The 25,032-nt window shown below is 41.8% G+C and overlaps 1 protein-coding gene across 3 annotated transcripts; it reads left to right on the top strand.

Annotated features, from left to right (window-relative positions):
- Positions 1-253: 253 nt before the first annotated feature.
- Positions 254-23,992, top strand: LOC140464357 (uncharacterized). Of its 3 annotated transcripts, XM_072559314.1 has the most exons (5): positions 255-400; positions 2,714-2,759; positions 10,246-10,345; positions 11,879-11,983; positions 20,606-23,992. In XM_072559314.1, exons 3-5 carry the CDS (start codon positions 10,282-10,284, stop codon positions 21,589-21,591), a joined length of 1,155 nt encoding a protein of 384 aa, XP_072415415.1. In that variant the 5' UTR covers positions 255-400; positions 2,714-2,759; positions 10,246-10,281; the 3' UTR covers positions 21,592-23,992. The 3 variants fall into 3 exon arrangements, with proteins under 3 accessions (XP_072415416.1, XP_072415415.1, XP_072415414.1); XM_072559313.1 differs by lacking the exon at positions 2,714-2,759; XM_072559315.1 differs by lacking the exons at positions 2,714-2,759; positions 11,879-11,983 and having other exon boundaries at positions 254-400.
- The last annotated feature ends 1,040 nt before the right edge of the window (positions 23,993-25,032 follow it).

Below are 25,032 nucleotides of genomic sequence, written 5' to 3'. Positions count from 1 at the left end.
TTGAAACATTTAAGATGCATCTGAATGGGTATATGAAGAGGAAGGGTTTGGAGGGATATGGGCCGGCTGCTGGCAGGTGGGACTAGATTGTGTTGGGATATCTGGTCGGCAGGGACGGGTTGGACCGAAGGGTCTGTTTCCATGCTGTACATCTCTGTCTCTATGAGGTGAAGACCCCAAAGACTGTTTGCAGGCGCGCCGCCGAGGTCAGCGGTGCGCCCGTGTGAGCACGCGCACGCCGGCCCGTAGGGATGCGTGCGCGCGGCCAGAGCCCGCGTTGGTGCGTGCTCGCGGCTGCCGCTCCCGGATCCCGACAGTCCCGTCTCCGCCTGGTGACCGAATTCGTGTCGACTGCCCAGAGTCCGCGAATTCAAACCCGATCACCGACAGCCCGCGCCAGGTAACGGCTGCGAAAGGGACACCGGGCCGGGGATCCGACAGCAAGGAAGCCGGGCCTCAACTGGGTGAAGACGCCGCTGAGGCCTAGGCCGGGAACAAGCCGGCAAACCGACAGAGCCGGCGGAAGGGGGGAGGGAGGGAGAGGGAGGGAGAGGGAGGGAGAGGGAGAGAGGGAGAGGGAAGGGGCGGGGTGAATGGTCGGCGGGCCTCGGTCTGTCGCTCACACACCGTGGGAAGCCCGGCTGGAGAATGACCGCCGACACTCAGGAAGCTGCTCCGTGACCTACTGACCTGCCCCCCCTCCCCCCTTTCCCCGGCCACGACCTGCCCCCGTAACCAAGGGTCAGGCCCGGTGTGGGAGAGCACCAGGGGGTGAGCTGTGTCTTGGAGCTCGGGCTGGCAGCAGAACCGGGGGGGATACCACAAAAGTGAACACGCCCCAGTAACCTGTACAGTTCAATACTCACAGTTACTACACCACCAGATGGTCAGAGGGCGGCGGGGGGGAAGCTCTCTACCAGGATCCGCCCCCCGAAGTGTTGGTGATACTGCACCGGGAGGGAGTGTCATGGTGACCGTGGGCGCGCGGATTTAGCTTTTTCTTTTATATTTACAATTCTTAGATTGTACCGGAGAGTCTGGTGACACTTGTCACTTCACACGTGACCGAAACTAATTCTGGCCCATGTTGAAGCTCGAGTCTTTAGCAATGTCGTGAGCGGGAATGTTTTGCATAACGTTTTTGCTTCTTTTGTAAATCACTTGAAATCTGTTCCCTTTAGTTGTTTTTTTATTATATAAGAGCAAGTAGTTTCTCACTATTTATTAAACAACTCATAATTTTGAAGACTGTTGTCAGATATGCTGATTTGGAAATGCTGGTGTTGGACTGGGGTGAATTAAAAATCACAAAACGCCAGGTTATAGACCAACAGGTATAATTGGAAGCAGTCAGACTTTGGCTCAATCTACTAACTTACTTTCTTCTATGTGTGAGCCAAGTCCTGTGTGTTCTTTAAATGAAGCAATAGGAGAAGATATTCGGTCTCACACTTGTAGTTTATTTTAGCAATAAGTGGATAAAGCATACAGAGCTCTGGGTCTAGAATTTTCCGTCCCTGACAAACTATACAGTGTGTCAGTTCAGAAAAATACCACACCCTTCTGTCCCTGATTCAGTCTTTTATATAATAAAAAATGACATGCAATCACTGAGGTGGAATCATCTTCTGATTGGCTGTTGATCTGACTCCATTCTCCGCCTCCTTGCATTCCCGGATGTCCGACCCCACGTGACCTTGTTTTGCCCGCGAAACGGAGGACCATGTGACCCCGTTTTAGCCTGCGAAACGGAGTACCACGTGACCCTTGCACGCCTTCGGCGCGTGAAACAGAGCATCACGTGACCTTGTTTCGCAACGGAGCGGAGCACCACGTGACCTGCGCGCGCGCGCATAACGGAGCATCCCCAAAGGCTTCCGAATACCGAGTATATTTATACTCGCAGCCAGCCTTATATTTATAAGTAAGTCATATATTTACAAGTCCCCCTTTTGGTCTCATGAAAATGAGACCAACAAACCAGTTTTATACATCATATTCGGTCTCCGATGCATAGTCTTCCCTTCTTGCCAGAGCCATGGTTTCCGTCTCCAGCTGGTAGGGCGGGGGAGCCTTCCCTTCAATTGCTGTGATGATTACCCCCTGCAGTCTGACCGCATGGGATGTCCTCTCCACAACCTTAAGGTCCTGTCCACCTTGGCTCCGATCACTTCCGTTTGATCACCTGCAGCAGGACCCAGTCTTTGGTAGATGGCACCTGGCTCAGTCGGTCCCCCTTTTCCAATCCAACCTGTTTGGAGAAAGCTGACACCAAAGCTGTTAGTTGATCATAGTAAGGCTTGTACCCTAGAGAAGCTCCTCCTCCCTCTAACATCTGTATTCCAGCTCCTGGTCTCGGGAACTGCTGCCCTGTTGTTAGCTTGTACGGGGTAAACCCTGTGATGGAGTTTACTGAACTTCTAATGGACAGTAAAGGGTAGAGCCTCCACCCAACTTAACTTTGTTTGGGCACACACTTTTCCTATTTTCCCTTTTATGGACTGATTCATTCTTTCAACTTTACCCTGTGACTGAGGATTATACACTGTTCCAAACACATATTTCAGCCCTAAAGCTGCTTCAGCTTCTTGCAGGTCTTTGTTCTTGAAATGTGTGTCATTATCTGACCTGACTGTCTTTGGAAACCCATGCATTGGAATGTATTGGTTTATCAAAAATTTGATCACTGTTTTTGCGTCTTCCTTTTTCGCAGGTATAGCTTCTGGCCAACCAGTGTATGTGTCCACTGCTACCAAAAGGTACCAGTACCTGTTTACTCTCTCTATCATGTCAGTGTAGTCAATCACTATTTCCTGACCTGGCATTCTTGGAAGAGGGAATTTTCTCTCGTATGGTTTCACTGTTGGTGTCACATTGTATTCTGTACACGTTCTACATTCCCTAATATAATTTTCAATCATTGCTGGCAAGAACGGATGCCACCAATGTGTCAGATACCTCTGCATCTGTGTTTTTCCACGATGTGTCAACCAATGATCTTCCTGGAGCATGGAAGCTATCAAACCTGGGGGTAGGACTGGTCTACCGTCCGGTGACCTCCAAATCCCTTCTGACTCTGTGGCCCCTCTCTCTCTCCAAACTGTCAGTTCATGAGGAGAGGCTTTCTGCTGCTCTTTGATTAACACATTTACATCGCAGGTAGGCAGCAGGTCATACACTGTTCTCTCTGTTTGCATCATTATATACTGTGCTGTATACCATGCTGCTTCCTTTGCTGCTGATTTGGCTTCCTGATTGCCCTTCGCTACTACTGTATCTGCTTTATCATATCCTCTACACTTGACCACCGCCACTTCTGCAGGTTTCATTAGGGCCTCCGCTAATCTTTTCATATCTTTTTCATGTTTAATTGGGGTTTTCGCTGCTGTTAAGAATCCTACTCTAATCCATTGACTGAGTTCTACCTGTATAGCCCCTACCACATATGCAGAATCGGTATAGATATTTACTCTTTTTCCCTCTGACCATTCTAACGCAGCAATCATTGCCTGTGGTTCAGCCAACTGGGCTGATTCTTTGCCTGTCACTTTTCCTGTCAACACTTCCTCAAATCCCTTACTCGTCCATCGCACCACTGCATAGGCTGCTTTAAGTCCTTCAGTTGGATGTCTGTAACAGCAACCATCTGTGAACAGCACTTCTTCTGGGTCTACTAGTGGAATAGCCTGTAAGTCTGCCCTAACTTTGACGTCTCTCTGTATCCTTTCCTCACACATGTGTGGCTCTCCTTCTCCCATATTGTCAGCCACGTTAATTCCTTTGTGCGTAAAAGCTATATGTGGTGCATTCAGGATTTTCTCTAACCTGGTTTGCCGCAGTGACGTCATTGTAAAGGCTATTGAGTTCACATAGGCCACTATACTATGTGTCGTCAGTACCGTTAGTGAATGGCCCATGACTATATGTGCTACCTTTTGGAGAATATTTGCTACCCCTGCCGCATGTCTTGTACATGGCTGGTGTCTGTCCTCTTTTGGGTCAAGGGTAACACTTACATACATCAGCACCTGCCTGCCTCCTCCTTTTTTCTGAAAAAGAACACCATTTACTGTGTGTAATCTTTCAGAAATATCGAGGAAGAATGGCTCTTTGTAGTCCGGGACCGCTAAATCAGCAGCCCGCGTTAGGGCCTGTTTAAGAGAGATGAAACTTTCGTCTGCCTCCGTGGTCCACTGCAAATGGGCCGACAAATTTCTCATGCCTTGCTCATTTACCATGGCCCTGAGAGGGAAAGTGAGCTCCCCATATGATGCAAGGAATTGTCTGCTGTATCCTGCCAACCCAAGAAACGAGAGCATATCTTTTACAGTGACTGGTTTGGTATGATGCAGAATGGAGGGTCTATGGGACGGAGAGAGACCTGTTCCCTTAGCGGAAATCACTCTATCCAAAAAAGACACCGTTTGTCTGCAGCATTGTAATTTAGCCCATGAGACTTTGAAACCAACTTCATACAGGCGAAGCAGCAATGTCTTTGTGGCTGCCAGACAAGAAACATGGTCGTGTGCCGCCAAAAGAATGTCATCCACATACTGGATCAATGTCACCCCCTTTGGGAGTGACATGTCCTTCAGCTGCTGTTTGAGTACCTGATTAAACACCCCCGGCGACAAAACGAACCCTTGAGGGACCCTTGTATAACAAAGTTGTTGGCCTTTATAGGTGAATGAAAAAATGTCCCTCAAACGATCAGCTAAGGGCAAACAGAAGAACGCATTGGCCAGATCAATGCACGAGAACCACGTATGGTCAGGGGTCAGCACAGACATTGCAGTGTAGGGGTTTGGAACTGGAACAGTTGGAGTAGAAACGACGCTATTAATCCGTCTAAGATCATGCGCCATCCAATATTAGAGGAAATGTCCGATTGAGTCCCTTCTAAATGCTGATAGATGCATGCTGATAGATGTCATTATCATCTCTATCATAATACAGGGTAACATGAAGGGGATCTGCAGGAGGAGCATAGGGATGCAGCATCTGAATCCAGGGTCGCCATTGGCTGTATAAAGACTGTATACTGTTGTTCTGCCTGTTTGCGGGTTCGAGGAGTCCCCAGTATATATCTGCCCACTGCCCTTCTGCCATTGGAGATGTGTCCGGTGATAGCATCATTTGGAATCCAGAGTGAATCATTCTCATAGAACAGTTGCCAGAATAGCCATTTGGAAAGGTCACTACCAGCTCATCTAGTTCGCACAGAACCGAGACCCCACATCTCACCAACAAGTCACAGCCCATCAGATTCACAGGGCATGTAGGTGATGAAATATACCGGTGATGAAATATATCGGCCACTGATGTGATCAGTGGCGATGTCAAAAGCAGATTTTCTGGTTTACCTGAGAACCCTACCATCTGGACGCTGGAGGATGACATATTTGACCGAGGTATATCACAAGTGATGGTAGAAAATCTTGCACCCACGTCAACCAAAAAAGACAGATTCTTGTCCATTATCCTCATTTGCAACCCCACATGCCCCTGGATTTTCAGGTCCCGTCAATATTCGTACCCCTGCCCTTCTAGCATAGTCTGGGGGTACTGCCTTGCACTGGGGCTGCAGCTGCATTTGGGGCTTGGTAAGACTGAGCAGCCTGTTGAAAAGGATGCTGACTTGAGCGGACATACTGTCCTCGGATCAATCCCTGGCCTCCCTCCTAGCCTCATCGAGCTGTAACTTCAGCAACTGCACTTGAGCTGACTCGTTGCTCTGTTTATCTTCATCCTGTTTTGTCCTGTAACGCTTCATGTGGTGCGTCAAGTGTTTCTCCCACTGTTCTGTAGAACAACCTGGGATATCAGGATTACTTTCCATTGCCTCTTTTACTTCCTTAGGCATCCCTGCCATAAACGGCATTCCTAAATAACGTGGTCTGTAGCTGACCTGATCCTGGATGGCTCCCCGCACTATCTGTCCACGTGCCCTTACACCTAGCCAAAAAAGCAGGCATATCCTCACCCTCCTTCATTGTGAAGGTGAGTGAGTGCATCGCTTCCGGTGGAATCGGAAATCTATCCCTCATTGCCCTTCCCACACAGGTGGCATGCTGCACAAACTGTTCCGAATCAGGTAGTAAGGTGGTTCCCGCAGACGCTTCAATCTGCTATATTTCCCACGTATTCAATTGCTTGCCCAACAATGCTCTCCAATCGCCCATATCTAACTTGTACCCTAGTGTATATTGGCAAAATTTAGTCATCCAAGGCCCACCTCCCTCCATGGGTGGGGGCATTTTATCCAGGATGCAGTTCATATCAGTAAATGTGAAGGGCTGATAAACATCCCCAATAAGAGCCTCTGTAAATTAATGGTATTTGGTGGTGCTGATACTGTATGGGTTGTCGTAATGTGTCTCTGTGATGCAGGTTGTAACTTGGTTCAGATAGGGGCTTCATTGGAGGGCCATGTTCGGCATGCATTGTGAGTAAGCCTTTCAAAGTGACGGGGTAGGTGTGTGGGTCATCCTCTGTCAGGGATTCTTCGTCCTCAAGATCTGTATTATTTTTAGACTCCCCCCCCCCCATGCAATTTGTCTCTATCTCGTTCTTCCCTCAAATCTCTCCTTCTCCTGTCTCTGTGAACCCGTCATCTAGTAACTGACCTGAGCTATGTAATCTTCCCCTCCTTTCACTCTCAACACTATACGGTGTCGAGGGAGCATCTGGCTCATCCAATAATGAATGTCTCCCTTGTTTCGGCTGTTCATTGTTTCTGCTGTGCGTCATTAACACCCTGCTTGCCTCCTCCGCATCTTTAACTCTCTATGTGGCTTCTAGTGTTAGTTTTTCTACCTTTCTAATGCTATCTTCTACTGCTTCTGCAAGTCTCTCTTTTACTGCTTCGTACTCTCTTGTTCCTACTTCTTGCACATCTAACACCCCTTCTTGAACATACATAAGTGGCATTTGTGTTACAGGATATGGGGGCGGTGGTTGTACCCCAGGCAATTTAGGATATAATGACGCAGATGGTCGTGGCTTTTCCACCTCCTTTGCCAGGTTTGGTTCAGAGGTACCACCCACCCTCTTTTGTAATGTTTCTACCGCCATACAGGCTAACGTCATATTGTGCAGATAAATCCTCCTCTCTTCTTTCTCCTCACCTTCTTTTGTCCACTTTCTTCTAACTAATATTGACCCTTTCTTTCCCTTCATGTGCTCTTCAACTTCTAATTTAGCTTGCTCTTCTGCTTTTCCTAAAAACTGTGACAATTTCTCCCTCTCCTCATCTTTAGGGATTTTGTCCTGTTGTTGTAATTCTTCCCAAATCTTATCATATTTCTCCATCATTGTTTTTTTGTTTGTCCTTTGCAAGCCCACTAACTACCTGACTTCTAGCTTTACCCCACTGCTGTTTTACAGGAAACATTAAGTCAAAAGAACATCCTCCGTACTCCTCACACTCTTTATCAAATTCCCCTTCCATTTTATGTATTTTTGTTTTAATCTTCCCGTCTAGCAGTCAATTGGTTTGGATATAACTGAGCCCAATCAGAGACAAATCCGGTGGCCAGTCAGTTTGTATGGAGTACACCCGAGCAACTGACCCTTTCAGCGAGATTTATCAGCAGTGCCGTTGTCACTGTTAGGTTTCCACTGCCAACTCTGTCTCGCTGAGACACCACTGTCCTTGTCTTCAAGACACTACTGGCTTTTCTGCCACCCTCCGTACATTCCCCAATATAAGTTTTAAAACATACAACACATCAATCATACACCGCAATTTGTGAGCGTTGCTTTTATGAGATCCTGCTCAATGGACTTTAAACCTCCTCACACTTACGTACCTTGTTGCTTTTATGGAGACTCTAACCCCAAGGGACTTTAAACCTGTATGTACTGTAATCAATACTTTATCCACTTGCTCTTACTAGGACACTTGCAGTATAATGACAACAATCAATTTAGTATTTCCAATTGCAGAACTTCAATATAAACAGGTGTCTGCTCACCTTTTTTTATATGCGGAGCCGCTTGTTGTTGTCATCAAACATCAGTTGTCCATTGTTTCTATTTTTCTGTCTTTTCCATCACTTCTCCGTCTTCATCACGTCGGGGTCACCAATTGTCGGACTTTGGCTCAATCTACTAACTTACTTTCTTCTATGTGTGAGCCAAGTCCTGCGTGTTCTTTAAATGAAGCAATAGGAGAAGATATTCGGTCTCAAACTTTTAGTTTATTTTAGCAGTAAGTGGATAAAGTATACAGAGCTCTGGGTCTAGACTTTTCCGTCCCTGACAAACTATACAGTGTGTCAGTTCAGAAAAATACCACACCCTTCTGTCCCTGACACAGTCTTTTATATAATAAAAAATGACATGCAATCACTCAGGTGGAATCATCTTCTGATTGGCTGTTGATCTGAGTCCATTCTCCGCCTCCTTGCATTCCCGGATGTCCAACCCCACGTGACCTTGTTTTGCCCGCGAAACGGAGTACCACGTGACCCTTGCACGCCTCTGGCGTGTGAAACAGAGCATCACGTGACCTCCCTGCACGTCTCCAGCGCGTGAAACAGAGCATCACGTGACCTTGTTTCGCAACGGAGCGGAGCACCACGTGACCTCCTTCTGCACGCGCGCGCATAACGGAGCATCCCCAAAGGCTTCCGAATACCGAGTATATTTATACTCACAGCCAGCCTTATATTTATAACTAAGTCATATATTTACAAAGCACTCTAGCTTTCGGAGCACTGCTCCTTCATCAAGGAGCAGCGCTCCGAAAGCTAGTGCTTGCAATTAAACCTGTTGGACTATAAATTGGTGTTGTGTCAGATATCCTCTTAGCCTTTTTCTCTGAGAAATATCCTAACTTTTCAAACTAACCTCTTAACTGAAACTTAAATTTCTTCAGTCTCTGTGCTGGTATCCCTCCAATAATATGTTGCCCAGAATTGTCCACAATACTCTAGCTGAGGTCTAACCAATACGTTGTGTAATAAGTGGATTATGGGGAACAGAGAAAAATAATGTATCATGATATAGAGAATTTATCAGACAAGGCAATCAAGTAACTGGAGGCTGGTACAATTACAACACTTAAAATGCATCTGGATGCGTACATAATAGGGAGGGTTTGGAGGGAGTGGATAAAGAGTGAAGCTGGAAAAAAACACAACAGGTCAAGCAGCATCAGAGGAGAGGGGGAGTTGACATTTCAGATCGGAGCCTTTTATCAGGAAACATTGTCTCCCTTATCTCCTCTACTACTTGACCTGCTCTGCTTTTTCCAGCTCCACACTTTATATACTCTGACTCTCCAGCACCTGTAGTCCTCACTGTCTCCAGGATTTGAAGGGATATAGGCCAACTGCTGGCAAATGGGACTAGATTAATTTAGGATATCTGGTCAGCATGGAAAAGTTGGACCAATGGGCATGTTTCCATGCTGCACATTCTAACTGATCACTCAGACTAGACCAACGATTTAGTTTTAGTATGTTAGGCTTGAGTACTGCAATGAAGCAGCCTGAAGTCTCGTATATCTTAAGGCATATAAAACATTAAAATTAAGTGTGAAGAAATAGATGATTAATTTTCCATCCTTGCATGTCCCAAAGACTGTAAAGCTAGTAATTTTTATGGTGCTTTGCGTAGTGATCATACGATCAGATATCTAGTCTCATTGATTCTTTTTTTCCTATGAGTGAAATCGGGAAAAGTTTCTTTGTAGCTTGGAAAAATAAAAGGGTTATGAAAAGTACTTCAGCTATAGATAACTGGCCATTTGTTAAAATTATAAGTGAGATTCTATACTGTTGATATTCAGAAGATAGAACATCCATTTAACGTTGAATTGGTAATCGATAATTAAACAACCTACAACAGGTATGAGCGAGAAAAAGTTTCGGAATGATGTTGATTGCTTGAACTGTGCTGGAGAGGAAGGATGTTTCAATTGCCTGTGCATGCATTTCTTTTTACATAAACTGTGGTACATCCTGAATAAGACGCATCTTACAATATAATGTCTCAATGAAGAGAGGTTTTTGATTTAATTTATTTTAGAAGTCATGACTATACAACTAAAACCTAAGTTGTAGTGAGAATGGGGGGAAATCTGTTAATTTTATGTAAATTGTTTAATTGCAGGTGGCAGACACTAACTGGGCATTCAGTGTCCTGTCATAGAAAGACTAAAAGATGTATATTCATTCATTTCTTGGAATGGGTTTGTGTTGAAAACAAACATTTTTTTCACTTCATAAAATCTTACAGGTTCTGTGACTGTCATATGGAAATTCTGATACTAGAATGTTTCGCCATCAATTCTTGTTTGAGCCATTAACAAGCCATGCCTGGAATCAAGATCGGACACGTAAGTTACATTTAAGATGTTTTTCTAAACCAGCCTTAACAACCAACTTTTAAAATAAAATGGAAAGATTTTTAGTTATGTTTATAGATTGGTGCTTTTATATTAAAGGCAATATTACACTGACACTTATAAACTATCAGCTTTATGCTGATTAAATCTCATAATCCAGAGTTAAGTAAAACCATCAGACTGGAGTAAGTGTAGGCCATTAAGCCCATCAATTCTGCTGTGACATTCAGTGAGATTGTTGGGATTTTTCAACATTGGATTCAAAGTTACTGTTTCCTAATTCCAGATTATTATTCAATAAAAATTCCACCAAACGCCATGGTGGGATTCAAACGTGGGTCCTCAGAACATTACCTGGGTATCTACATTAACAGTCCAGCGATAATACCACTCAGCCATTCTCTCCCCTTGAATTGTGAAAATGCCAGATTACACCAGATAATTATTGCACATTGACTTTATTATATGGGCTTAATGTGAATGTTTAAAGGCTATGTTTAATTAGCTCTGCGCTAACCTTTCACAAGTACAGAAAATGCTGGAAGAACTCAGCTCTGGCAGCATCTGTGGATAGAGAAACAGGGTTAATGTTTCGAGACTGGTATGACTCTTCTGAGCTAACTTATTTATTTAGAGATAAATTTATGAATCCTGTTGAGTTATTCACACATTAAGAGTATTTCCACTGCCCAATATTATAGTATGTTTCCTTATGAAAATGCTGGTGCATTTGCACACACTGGCACCTTTCAAACTATGCCCTGACAATTAATGTGGCTCAATAGAGTAACTTTCAAATTGTGGGGTAAAAAAAGTTAGTCACTTATGTGGTACACTTTTTGTTTGGCACAATATTTTGTATCTTTTTTTTTCATTTACTGAGTTTCAAAAGCCTACTGATAAATAGAAATTAGAAACTAATTAAAGTTTGGTGTTTGACATTTTTTAAGAATGAGAAAATATCAACCAGTTAAGATACGAAGGCTAGGAGGATGTATGAGAAGGAAAAATCAAAAGGAATATATATAGTCAATCAGTAAATTTGAATTGTTAAATCAAGGTAGGATCCCCGCAATAAGAGAATACCAATTCAGATTTAAAATCATAAACTGTGATAGATACCGAAGTAGTACTTTACATTGGTGTTTTACTCCAAAACAAGTCATGCCTGTTTAATCTCACATGTTTAATCTCACTCTGTGAAATTGTAGTTGAACATATTATGTGATTATCTAGATTGCTATCATTGGAAAGTCGAGTATTCACTTCCTATCATCAGATATTGCTTACAGTTACAAACTAATTGGAAATCCAGGTGTTTATAACTCTACCTTCTTCTTTTAGGATAAACCTGAAACTTTGAGAATGAACCGAGCAGTTCTTTGAAATAAAGGAATCTATTTGATCTGGTCTACTAAAGTTATCCTTAGAAATCTTGAATTGAAAGTTCTGGAACCCTTCTTAACAGTAAAGTGTGAGTAGGTGATTAACATGAACTTTTAAGTTTTTTTTTCATTTTGACAGAGAAAGTACTTAACCCCAAAAATCATGGAGTTCATCTTTATAAGAAAAGTGGAAATCAGAGGATTGAGAACCATGAACTGAAGGAGCATAATGGTCAAATAATAGGTACAAAAACAGTTTGATTGCTTCTGGGTCCAGATATTAATACTCCAAATTTGTTTTTGACGAATTGGAATTGCAAAGTAATGTAGGAAAACTGCTAATTTTTCATATTGTGTGTCATCTTGAAGAAACCGTTTGAGCTGACATTGTGGTATCTTGATCAAAAATGCTCCTAAATATCCACATTAATAAAGGCAGTCAGTTATGATCCCTGTTGCTGTTAGCACTGGACAAGTCAGAATTCTGAGTGAAATCTGGGTTGGGAGGCCTAATTCTTTTCAATATGGTAGTCTGTGACTAACTGCATTCATAGGAGTCTGCCACTGTACATTTAACACAGTGTAAAATGTTTATTAAATATACAAGTCATGAACTGTATTACACTGAACAAAGAGGTTTGAAGTGTTTCATTACAGATATCCTATTCGTTCTATCCCAGCAATGTCCAAACAAACATCAAAAACATCTTCACATTGCTGAAATCTGTTTTCTTCCAGCAAATGTTTGTAAATTCACCAGTTGTCTTCTTTAATGTCAGCTGGTATGTCTCCCTGAGGTAGTGCATTTAGTTTGTTTTCACTATGTCGGAAGATCCTAAATTTACAAGTGATTAATTTTAGGAATGTGATCCCACATGGGTGTATTAATATTAATTCTAAAGATCAGACATGAGCGTTTCCTTGTACTTGCAAATGGCTATTTTATTTTGTCATGCACTGTGTTCTGACTCACAAACAAATAGACTTGCAAACAGTCCATTCATATGCCAGGGTCTGTCTACAACTTAATTTCAAAATAGACCCAAGTTTCTTAAACTCGGGTTGCAGTTGTCTTTTCTGGCATGGACTCACTTATTAGCTGTTTGACCTTTCAATTTTTCTTTGTGTTCCTATACCCATGTCACTAGGTAATGGCACAGTTTTCATCTGTTAGCCTATATTTCTTCACTGCAAGCACTGTAACACCCAATTAAAAATGCATGCAAACAAACAAGCCTTGCATACTCCACAAAACCAAGCCACTAAAACCAAAACTAAATTAAAACCATTTCCCTTCTCCTGAAAACTTAATGTCAAATAAAAATTAAAATGGAAGTTGTAAATTGTTCTTAAGTTGGTAAGAAGTACAGTTGCCATAGATCTACAAGACCACAGGGCTGCTTTACCCTTCAAGGGTCACCACACCTCAAGCAAGGGGAGAAGTTGAAAAGGAGAGTCCTTTGTGGTAACCTTTTATAACCATTCTGTCTCTCCTTGTTGCAAACTTCAAAGAATTAAGAAGCCACGGTCCCTATATTCTACAACACTACCGAAGACCCTACCGTTAATTGTGAAAGCTCGACCCTTGTTTGTTGCAACCTAAATGCACTACCTCGCGTTTACCCACATTGGACTCCATCTGCAGTTTTTCAGCCATTCACGCATTTCATCAAGATCCCTTTGTAATCTCAGCAACCCTCCATCACTGCCCACAATGCCACCCTCCAGTCTTCCAGCTCATCACTCATGGCTCACAGTGGCACAAATATCACTGCCCAGGGCCCTACAATTTCTTCCCCAGCTTCCCACAATATTCTGAGTTACACTGCCTCAGGTCCTGGGGATTTATCTACCTCTATCTTTTAAAACTTCCAACACCACCTCTTCTATAATGTGGACTCATTTCAAGAGATTGAGTCATAGTGATGTACAGCAAGGAAACTGACCCTTTGGTCCAACTCCTCCATGAGGTTTCTCATACCATTTGCCAGAACTTTGCCATATTCCTCTAAACCCATCCTATTTATATACCCATCCAAATGCCTGCTAAATATATTTCTATCAGCCTCCACCATTTCCTCTGGCAGCTTATTCCATGCATGCACCAACTTCTGCAGGAACCAGCTGTCCCTTATGTCCCTTCTAAATTTTTCCCTCTCCCCTTAAAGTTATGCCCTGTACGTTTTGGCTCCCCCAGACTGGAGAAAAGACTTTATCTATTGACCTTATCCATGCCCATCATATTAAAAAAATACCTTTGTAAGATAACTCCTCAGCATCACATGTTCAAGTGAAAATAGTCCCAGTCTATTCAGTTTTTCACTGTGGCTCAAACCCTCCAACCCTGGCAACATCCTTGTTCATTTCTTCTGAACTTTTTCAAGTTCCACAACATCCTTCCGATGGCATTAAGACCAGAATTGCACACAGTATTCCAACAGTGGTCAGGCTAAACACGGTTTAATTCCATAAGCACCCCAGTCCTTATCCACAGTAATTTCCAAAGTGAAATATTTAATTAGGATATTGTAGCTTCACATATTGATGGCTTTGTTGATCATTAGCGATACCTATTTTGTCCCTCGCTATTCTTTTGCTCTTAATATGCTTGTAGAATCTCTTTGGATTCTCCTTAACCTTATCTGCCAAAGTAATTTCCTGTCCCCTTTCTGCATTCCTGATTTCCATACAAAGTGTATTTCTACAGCCTGATGCTTCTGAAGGGATTCCCTTTATCCAGCTGTCTACACCTGACATGTGCCCCCTTTTCCTTGACCAGAGCCTCAATAGACAGCCAGTGCTGCCTAATTCAGTCAGCATTGAGCTGCACACTAACAAGAACATGCTGGTGCTGAACACTCCTTTTATCTCACATTTCAAATATTCCCAATTGCCAGAATTCCCTTTACCTGCAAACAGCCTCCCTAATCAATTTTTCAAAAATCACGTCTAATACGATCAAGATTTGTCTTGCCTGTCCTTCAGCAAAGCTATTTTCAAACTAAAGAACTGTAGTCACTTTGCCAAAGTGCTCCCCCACTAACACCTCAGTCCCGTTCCCTACCTGGTTTCCCAAGGGGAGGTCAGGTTTAGCTCCTTTCTCCAGTTGGGCTATTTACTTATTGATTGGGAGTTTCTGGAACACACTCAACAAATTCCTTCCATCCAAATGCTTAACACTGTGGCAGTCCCAGTCTCTGTTTGGAAAGGTTAAAATCCCAGACCATGACAACCCTCTTATTCTGACAGATATCTATGCTCTCCTGGCATATCTGCTCCTCAACATCCCATTGACTATCACTGTAGTACCATCGCACCACAATCGTACAAACTGACAACCAAATTTAACTACAATTCCCATTTCTTGTACACTATTTCCATTTTTGTTGATTATACTTAAGAATTGCATTTGTAACAAGGTGGATGAATTTACTGTGCAAACAGTTATTAATGGATATGATGTAAATGGGATCACAGAGACCTAGCTTCAGGGTGACCAAGGATGGAAACTCAACTTCCAGAGGTATTGAATTTTCAGGAAAGATAGCTGGAAAGGAAAGGGATGTGGGTAGCGTTGCTAGTTAAGGAGGTTAACACAGTGATAAGGGAGGACATTTGCCTAGACGATGTGGAATCTGCAAGTGGCCCTAGAAATAATGGATGCATTGGTGATCACGTTCCAGCATTCTGTAGACTCTGGAAGATTTCCAGTGGACTGGAGGGTAGCTAATGTACTCCCACTCTTTTAAAAAGGAGAGAGAAAGTGGGAATTATAAGCTGGTTAGCCTGACATCAGTGGTGGGAAAAATGTGGAACTCAATTATTAAGGATGTAAATGAACGGCAGCCGAGATTTTGGAGAAGTTTATTGGACCCAGATATGTCAAGTTGATAAAAAATAAACTGGATTTCAACAATGAAAACATAGCGAGGCGTGTGGTTACATAGCACTGGTGTATGGTACAGATTGGAGAGTAATAGTTGATTGTATTCTGTACATAAGGTGAGCACTTAGAAAGTGGTGACAGAATTGGTCCTGGTCAGCATGGATTCACTCAAGGAAAATCATGCCTGACAAATCTGGAATTATTTGAGGGTGTGACCAGTAGAGTGGACAAGGCTGATGGTACCAGAGGTAAGTTATTGATGTGGATAAAAAACTGAATGGCAGACCGTAAGCAGAGTGGTGGAATAAACTGATCGTTTTCAGAGTGTCAGGCAGTGACTAGTGGGGTGCCGCAGGGCTCAGTGCTGGGACCCCACTTGTTCACAATATACTTTAACGATTTGGATGAAGGAATTGAATGCAACATTTCCAAATTTGCAGATGACACTAAGCTGGGTGGCAGTATGTGCTGTGAGGAGGATGCTAAGGGGCTACAGGGTGACTTGGATCGACTGGCTGCAATACGATGCTGATAAATGTGAGGTTATCCACTTTGGTTGCAAAACCAGGAAGGCAGATTATTACTTGAATGGTAGCAATTTAGGAAAAGGTGGGGTGAACCGACACCTGGGTGTCATGGTGGAACAGTCGCTGAAGGTTGCAGGTGCAGCAGGCGGTGAGGAAAGCTAATGGTGTGTGTTGGCCTTCGTATTGGGAGGATGAGAGTATCGGAGTAACAATATTTTGCTGCAATTATACAGGGCCTTGCTGAGGCCACAGTTTGAGTATTGTTTGCAGTTTTGGTCTCCTAGCCTGAGGAAGGACATTTTTGCTACTGAGGGAGTCGAACGAAGGTTCACCAAACTGATTCTCAGAATAGCAGGACTGACATATGAGGAAAGACTGGATTGACTGGGTTTGTATTTGCTGGAATGTAGAAGCATGAAGGGGGATCTTAAAGAAACATATAAAATTCTAATAGGAGTGGACAGGCTAGATGCAGGAAGAATGTTCCTGATATTGGGGGAGTCTAAAACTAGGGGTCACAGTCTAAGAATAACGGGGAAATCCTGCTTCTATTTTCTGTGTTTCCATACAAACTGATAGAAATGTTCAGAACCTCTTCAGTTAGGTGTATCCCAAGTTAGGATTCTGACCGCACATTCAGTCAACATGGTGCATATTTCCAGCAGCACAACATTGTATGACTGCTTGTCCCCCTTACCTGTGTTGCGACTGAAGAGCTCATCATAGTTTACTTACCTCTAGACTTGATTATTGTAATGCTTCCCTGGCTAGCCTCCCATTTTATTCCTAATGTTATCTTGTGCTCATCCTAAACTCTGATGCCTGAATTTACTCACTTCAAATCAAATTCACTCATCACCCTTTTATTTTCTGACCTTCATCAGCTTTCCATCTGACAGCTTCAATTTAGAAGTATTCATTCTTGTTTTCACACATCTATCTGATGTCCCCAATCTTAATCTGTGTAATTGTGAAGGCACCACCTTCTCACTTTTACCCCATGTTTAAGGAATGGTAACTTTCAAATTAAACCACCACCAATTGTATATCTAATGAAAGAGCACTATGTTCCTCTTGGATTATAATCACTTAAACCCCTGGTAAATTGTATAATCTATACCCATTAATATAAAATTATTCAAAGTTAAATGAGTCAAACCAAATCACTTGAATTTTCAAATGGTAATGTTGGGCATTTTTATTGTTAAACTTAATCAAAAATTAATCATAAAACATACTTAACTATAAATCACTTTTCAGGCTTATCTGCAAGATCGCATGTTCAAAACTAAAGTTTATTGTTTAATAGGTTATGCAATTGGTAAGACTAACACCTGAGAATACTTCAATCTGATTGCAGAATAAGCACACTGAAATTCTTCAGTATAAGATTTAGGTTTTGGTTCAGGGACAACTGAATTGAGTGTTATGTACCTATTCTATTCTTTAAAACAATGCTGATAAACATTTTCTGGTGAAATGCTGCTGCTTACACATGATTCAACAAAACCACATTTCTCATTGTGTAAGGTGAAAGGAGAGGTACAAAATGGGTAATAAGGAATTAGTAACCGCTTGACACTGTCTTTGAAGTCAATAGTAATATTCAAGTGACGTTAGGATACTTTGAGCAACTTGGCAAATGTGGCATGGTTTTTATTTAATATTTTTCTATAAAGAATTAATCGTACTGATACCATCAGAACTGTTTTGTGAACGTTCAGTCAGCGTATTAAAAAAGGTGCCTCTAGATTCAGACAAAATCCTGCCTAACCACATTACAGTGCTGCACCTTTTCTGGATTTGACGGTATTCATGGTACTGAGAATGGGAGAGCAGCACCACAGTTGAGTAAATCTTATTTGGTCACTGGGGCATGGCGGTCTTGATATCAGCATGAGTGGTCACAATCTTCTCCCACTAAGGCAAGGATCTTCTCGGACAGGGTGAGGAGATAAATGTTGGGTGCCCTACCATTCATCTTGGCTCTTTCTGCCATAATGTGGGCTATTTTCTCCTGAAATGACAGCTATTAGTGTCGGTGCAGGTGGAGGAAAGGTCATGAGAGAGTGCGTAGGAAGTGCAGAGGCCATGCAAAACTAGTAGACTGGGGGAGGTGTTGGGTTTGGGTGGCAGCAATTGATCAAAATTGCTAATACAATGATGACAGTGGTGGATTATGAACCTTGATGAGAGGTGGTTGCATTGGCAGAGTTAGGGTGAGTGGAAGGTAGCACATACCCTTACAGAACAAATAATGTTCTTCCTGCATTGCTGGGCATTCCTTCAGACCATGAACATTGCACTCACCCAGGTGGCAACTTCAGGCCAGTCTGGCAGGATCTGGTGCCATGGTCTCCTCTGGCAGTCCTGAGAGCAGGGGTTGATCTTCCTCTCTGCCACTCAATTCAGTAGACTCTCCACATTCCTGTCAACAGGGCAGGGTACCCACTTCCCTTTCTCAGGCATGTCCTTTAAAAGTACACAGCAACACATTGGAATTGGCAGTTCCTAGCTTTGTGTGATTGATCTGGTTCACAGATTGCATTTACATATGGCACTGATGGCACACATACCAGATGGCCCTGGTGGTGGTGGTGAGTACTTGTGCTGCTGGTGAGTGCATAATATGGCAAGCGTGTCACCATAAAGGCATGGTGAATACATAATAAGGTCAGCAGTGGGGAACTGCATGAGATAGCTCACAGAGGGAATCCCTCCATGAAACTCCCTGAAACTGACACTTGGTTGTTTTTTGGCAAATTCAGCACATCACTCTAATATATTCTTTTTGTATAGTAACTTGCTGCATAAGTGGTTCAGTTCTATGTTGAAAAATGTTGAGGGTAGGAGGAAAGTAATTTTGAACAGATCTGTTGAAGTAAATCTCTCACACTTCAATTACATTGCAGAATTTAAAAGTTGCAAAATTATTATTATCTTTAAAAATAATTCTTGGTAAGAAACAGAACTACTGTCTTATCTGCAAAGTGCGTATCCTTTTGCAACTTATTTTTGAGATTAAGTACATGGTCCCTTTATGATATCACTTTAAAAAGATTATTTTGTCCTCGGTTTGTTTTTGAAGAGAGATTGTAAAGTAGTGGTTCTGAAGTGGCTACTGAAGACAGCATAAGTTGACAATTTACAAGTCTTTTACATTTTTCATGTTTGGGTCCAAGTAGGGTGGGAGCTGAAATCTCTCGATGTTGTTTCCTCCTGGATTGGAGAACTATATGTAAGAATCTATGTCTGAATTTACCTTTTTGCCAAGGGGTATGTTTATGGGATGTAACTGTATTGTACCAGTTAATTAGTAATAGGTACAGTATCTATTATTAGGTTAAGTTTTACAATGGTTAAGTTATTCTAAATTGCTTTGATAGAGTCATAGAGATGTACAGAATGGAAACAGACCCTTCAGTCCAACCTGTCCATGCCGACCAGATATCTCAACCCAATCTAGTTCCACCTGCCAGCGCCTGGCCCATATCCCTCCAAACCCTTCCTATTCATACCCATCCAAATGCCTCTTAAATGTTCCTTTTCTTTTGCTTGTATTTTAACTATAGAATTTAAATAAATTCTGTTTTGCTTAACATCGAGTAGTTTGACCATCGGAAAACACATTTACCTTTAAAATAAGAAAAGGATAGGAGCTAGGCTCCATAAAATATTTTGAGGGAGTCTGGTCTGGTTCATAATGGGCAGTGCCAAATTACTCAACAAATAAGTAAAATGTCAGAATCTGTCCACTTATATATTTGATTGTTTACCTTCATTTCAATTTCCAGCACACCTAACTTTCTCCGATCCCTATCTGCACAGTCTAATTCTAAATTAACAGACCAAAGTTATACCAACCACAACATCTTGTGGTTAGTTCAGTGGAAGATTTAACAATACAGTGACATTGTCCATTTCTATTACACAATATTTTTCTGTTCTCTTTGGTATATTAAAGTGCCTTCAGGCCTGCCTCCGGCTATGATGTTGCGCTACAAGCGGGAACCCACTTGTTGGAGAAGGGAAGGGAGTCCCATGTTGCTTTTGTGGAGAATACTCAATGCTGCTTAAATGTCTAACTGGCCAGTGTCAGGATGTCAAACCAACAGAGGGGCCAAAAATCTGGCCCTTACAGCTGCTTGTCAGCCAAAAGACTGGCAACTCCCCATTGCCTACAGTGCTACTGCGACCAGTGGCTGCTTACCTGTTCCAGCCTCAGGATCACCACAAGACCCCTGACCACATGGTGAGTGGGGAAGGATGCAGAGGGGAGTGCAGATTGCCAGAAATCACCATGTTGCCAAGATGGCACTAGAGAGTAGCAACTCCTTGTGAACTGTCCCTAGCAGACCTTTACTTTATATCTCTTATTATCATTCTATTCTTTTAAACCTAAATTCTAAGTCTGTCAGAATTACTAAAAATGGTCTCATAAATCTACTTTCAGGTCAGGAGATCCTTCAACCTACAGAAACAAACAGCACCACCTGGAGTGCACGTCCAAATGAACTGATGGGGTTGGACTGTCAACAATGGAGTAATGATCACATAACCAGAGAGACCATACACTTACCAACTTCTCAAAGGCCTGACCTACCTGAACCTGTTGAAACCCTCAAGGCTGCAATTAGTACCCAGGACCCCACTGGATGCACCGACACACCTTCTGGAACAATAGACCTCCCTCAACAACTCAAGGGCCCAAAACTCAGGAAACGTGGGAGACGTGCTGGCCTGCAGACGAGAGCAAAAGAACGTGGTTTCAAATCCCCCCTACCCACCATACTCCTGGCAAATATCCAGTCCATTGAAAACAAGCTGGATGAAATAAAAAGTAGACTCTCAGTCCAAAGGGAATTGAGAGACTGCTGTGTGCTTTGCTTTACAGAGACATGGCTCACTCGAGCTACACCTGACTGTACCTTACAACCTGAGGGTTTCTCAATTCACCGGATGGACCGTTCAACAGCCATGGGCAAGGCAAGAGGTGGTGGGGTGTGCCTCCTAATCAACACCTCTTGGTGCTCAGATGTTGTGAACCTGGTGAGTTATTGCTCTCTGCACCTAGAGTATCTAATGGTAAAGTGTTGTCCTCCCTGTCTGCCACAGGAGTTCACCTCTGCTATTATAATAGCAGTTTACATCCCACCGGATGCAGAAGTGAAGAATGCACTTCATGAAATATACATCACTACAAATAGCCTTGAGATGGAATACCCGGAGGCCTTGTTTATTGTAATTGGTGACTTCAACCAGGCCAATCTCACAAATGTGCTTCCAAAATACCATCAACACATCACCTGTCCCACCAGAGGTCCAGACATCCTTGACCATTGCTACACAACCATCAAAGACGCTTACCGTTCCATCCCCCGCCAATACTTTGGAATGTCAGACCGTAATGCTGTGCTCCTTCTCCCAACTTGCAAGTAGAAACTGAAGCATAAGGACTCTCCTTACAGGCACCTTGTTATTATTAAAAGTTTATTACTTTAAATAAGTTTTTTTTGCATTCCTTTACAACATCCATTTATAAATAGGCCAGCATTTATAGCTGTTGAGATGTGTTGGTGAGTTACTTTCTCAAAAGTCTCAGTCCATTTCATGAAAGTGTTCACTAATTTCCAACTCCTTATAACTAAATACTTTGGATCGATTTTGACTTGATGTTTTGTATTTCACAACTGATTAAAATCTAGTTCCTGACCTTTCAAAGCAATTGCTGTGACTACACCTCAGAAATATTTAAATGCATTTGGAGTATTGTGCAGCATCTGGGAGTTGTCAAAAGTCCTATGTAAATGTGAGAGAAGGAAAGGGAAGGTGAAGGAGAGAAAAGGTTAAAAGAGAAGAAAATGCAAGAGAAAGGGGAAAAGAACTGACAGCTTTTTAAGATCAATTTTTATAATATTAGGATTTCCCAATCAGTTCACAGTCAATGAAGTACTTCTGAGGTCTTGTCATTGTAACTGCTTAAAAGGATTAGCAACTGGATTCCAATTTTTTTTTCTTGTTTGTTCTCATTTTTCATCCTATTTAGAGTCATAGTCATAGAGATGTACAGCACGGAAACAGACCTTTTGGTCCAACTTGTCCATGCCGACCAAGTATCCCAACCTAATCAAGTCCTATTTGCCAATATTTGGCCCATATACCCATTCAGATGCTTTCTAAATGCTGTAATTGTACCAGCCTCCACCACTTCTTCTGGCAGACTTCCATAAGTTGCCCCTTAGGTCTAGCATTCTTTCTGATGTTTTCTTCTTCCTGTATTTTCCTTTCATTGTTGCTTTGTTGGGTACAACAACCATTTACTAACAAACTAAACAATGAAACGAAACCAAAATACCAAAGAAGGTAGAAATTTGAAATAACAACAGAAAATGCTAGAAACATTTAGTGGATCAGACACAACACCAATGACCTTTCATTAGAACTCTAAATTATGAATGTTTGGTGGAAAGGACATCAGGGTGGAAACTCAAACAGGATTTCAAGAATGCAAGCTGTTGTTAAACCTTAGATATTCTCTCATTTACAATCAAGGTGGGGAGATAATTAAAGTAGGATAGACTGTACTCTAATGTTCTTGATGTTTCCAGAACTTCCTTCTACTTTTGGTTTATAATGGGAAGGAGCAAAAAGTGACCAGAGGCGTACTTTCAGAATTTCCGCTTCCGTTAATATGCCAGGAGACCATACTAGTCATAATTGTTATCAGGAGAATAGTGTGTATCGGTGCAATGTGTAATCAGATGCAGAGCAGTCTTTTAACAGTTATTCCAAATATTCTTCTGAAAACCATGGTTGGGACATCTAGACCAGCAGCATAATCTTAAGAAGCGGAAGGCTACTGAGATGAGAATTTTCTTTTATTTTCAGGTTTGTGAGTCTTTGGAATTCTCTTCCACTTAAGAATGTGAAAGCTCAGTCTTTCAGTATGTGTAAAGTAGATATACTATATAATATTTGATTACCAATGCTGTACAGGCATCTTCACATGATTTGTATTGAATAGAAGGGCAAGTTCAATGGATTGATTGATCTACTCCTATTCCTATGTTTCTGTCAATTTTTGGTTCATAAGGGTCTGTTTTGGTTCTATTCTATTTCTGGCTTGTACAAGATGCCATTTTTGTCTCAATCATAGATCTCTTGCCTTTGCTTTGGAAGATCAAATTTAAGGACCACTCCAGTGACTTTAGCAAATAAACCAGGCTTACATCTTTTCAGAGGTCTTTCAAAAGTGATGGTAAACCAACGCCACCTCTGCCTTCAAGATAACATAAAAGGCACCACAAGAATAAACCTTTAGACTAAAAATCTAAAACCTAGATTCTTCCTACCAAAATGAATCATTTGACACTTACCTGCATCACATTTCAACTGTGCTGAATGGAGTGATATAAAAAGCAAATATATACACAATATTTTATCTGTTCCCTTTAAGAATTTCACTTGCAAATTCTTGCATTCCTTCAAAACCATGAGCTAGAAATTATATTACCTTCAAGTGCCCACAACATCAGCAATGCACTTAGATCAGACTGGGAACCTACTCACTGCAGCATGATTAACTTGAGCTTTGAGAGATTGTGCATATCTAGAATAAAGAGGGCTAATTAATGTCAGGGTTTCATTCAGTATTAACTAATCTTTCTCTGAAAGATACAAATCAACCAGCGATGCACTTCCATTATTTTAAGCTTTTATTCAAGAAGATTGTCATTTGACCCAGTCAGGATCTTCTGTCCAATCATGAGTTTAATTTGAGTTCATATTATGTTACTATGATGCAAGAATGCTTTTAGAATAAAAGCCTTCAGTGCCGTGAGTACAAGATTGGGTCAATTTTTCAATAACTTTCTATGACTACTTTTTGACCTTGTATCCTGACATGTACCTTGAAAATAAAAAAAACAGCAGTTTGTTTTCTTCTTTGATATCTTCTGGATCCATGTTTGATAGGGAAATTAAAATTATGAAGGCTTATTGTCATGTCAATAATACATGAAAAAAATCATATTGTTTACAAAACAAAATTATACTTTATTGTCTAATTTTAAAATTGACTTTCCTGGACTAAAATGACTGCTACAGATCACAAAGCAACAAATTGCAATTTAGGAAATGAGGAAGTATAACATTTAGATTATCTCTGCATTTTCAAGGATCTTGTTGCTTTGTGGTTTATATTGGTATGACATTTCTATTCAAGGTGCTGAGAGTACTATCCAGAACATTAAAAGTTCAGGGGTGGCTTGCCATTTTTTGAGATCAACACATTTAACTTTTAACTCTTTTAACTTTTTCTCTCCTTCACCTTCCCTTTCCTTCTCTCACATTTACATAGGACTTTTGACAACTCCCAGATCAACACATCAGGGTAGAAAGAAAACTGCTGTTACAATGACAAGACCTCAGAAGTACTTCATTGACTGTGAACTGATTGGGAAATCCTAATATTATAAAAATTGATCTTAAAAAGCTGTCAGTTTTTTTCCCCTTTCTCTTGCATTTTCTTCTCTTTTAACTTTTTCTCTCCTTCACCTTCCCTTTCCTTCTCTCACATTTACATAGGACTTTTGACAACTCCCAGATCAACACATCAGGGTAGAAAGAAAACTGCTGTTGCCTTCCAACACAAATCCAGTATCATGGTGAGACAACCATTCAGAAAGTCAGGCCTTGTGGGTATGTTTGGTTGGAGAAAAATGTTTAATATTCTCCTAAAGTCCAGGCTGGGTGGTGGGAAAGTAAAAACTGCTCGATGCTAATGGCATAGTAAATGCATATTTGCTTCGAAAGTATTTAGAAGTCAGAAGGAAGAAAGCTCCCTAAACCAAGTACAACCAACTGAACAAAGAACCTTGA

Source organism: Chiloscyllium punctatum, chromosome 40 (genome assembly GCF_047496795.1).
Source record: "Chiloscyllium punctatum isolate Juve2018m chromosome 40, sChiPun1.3, whole genome shotgun sequence".
NCBI lineage: Eukaryota > Metazoa > Chordata > Chondrichthyes > Orectolobiformes > Hemiscylliidae > Chiloscyllium > Chiloscyllium punctatum.
The sequence above is the reverse complement of the archived record's forward strand: the minus strand, read 5'-3'. Positions and strand labels throughout refer to the sequence as shown.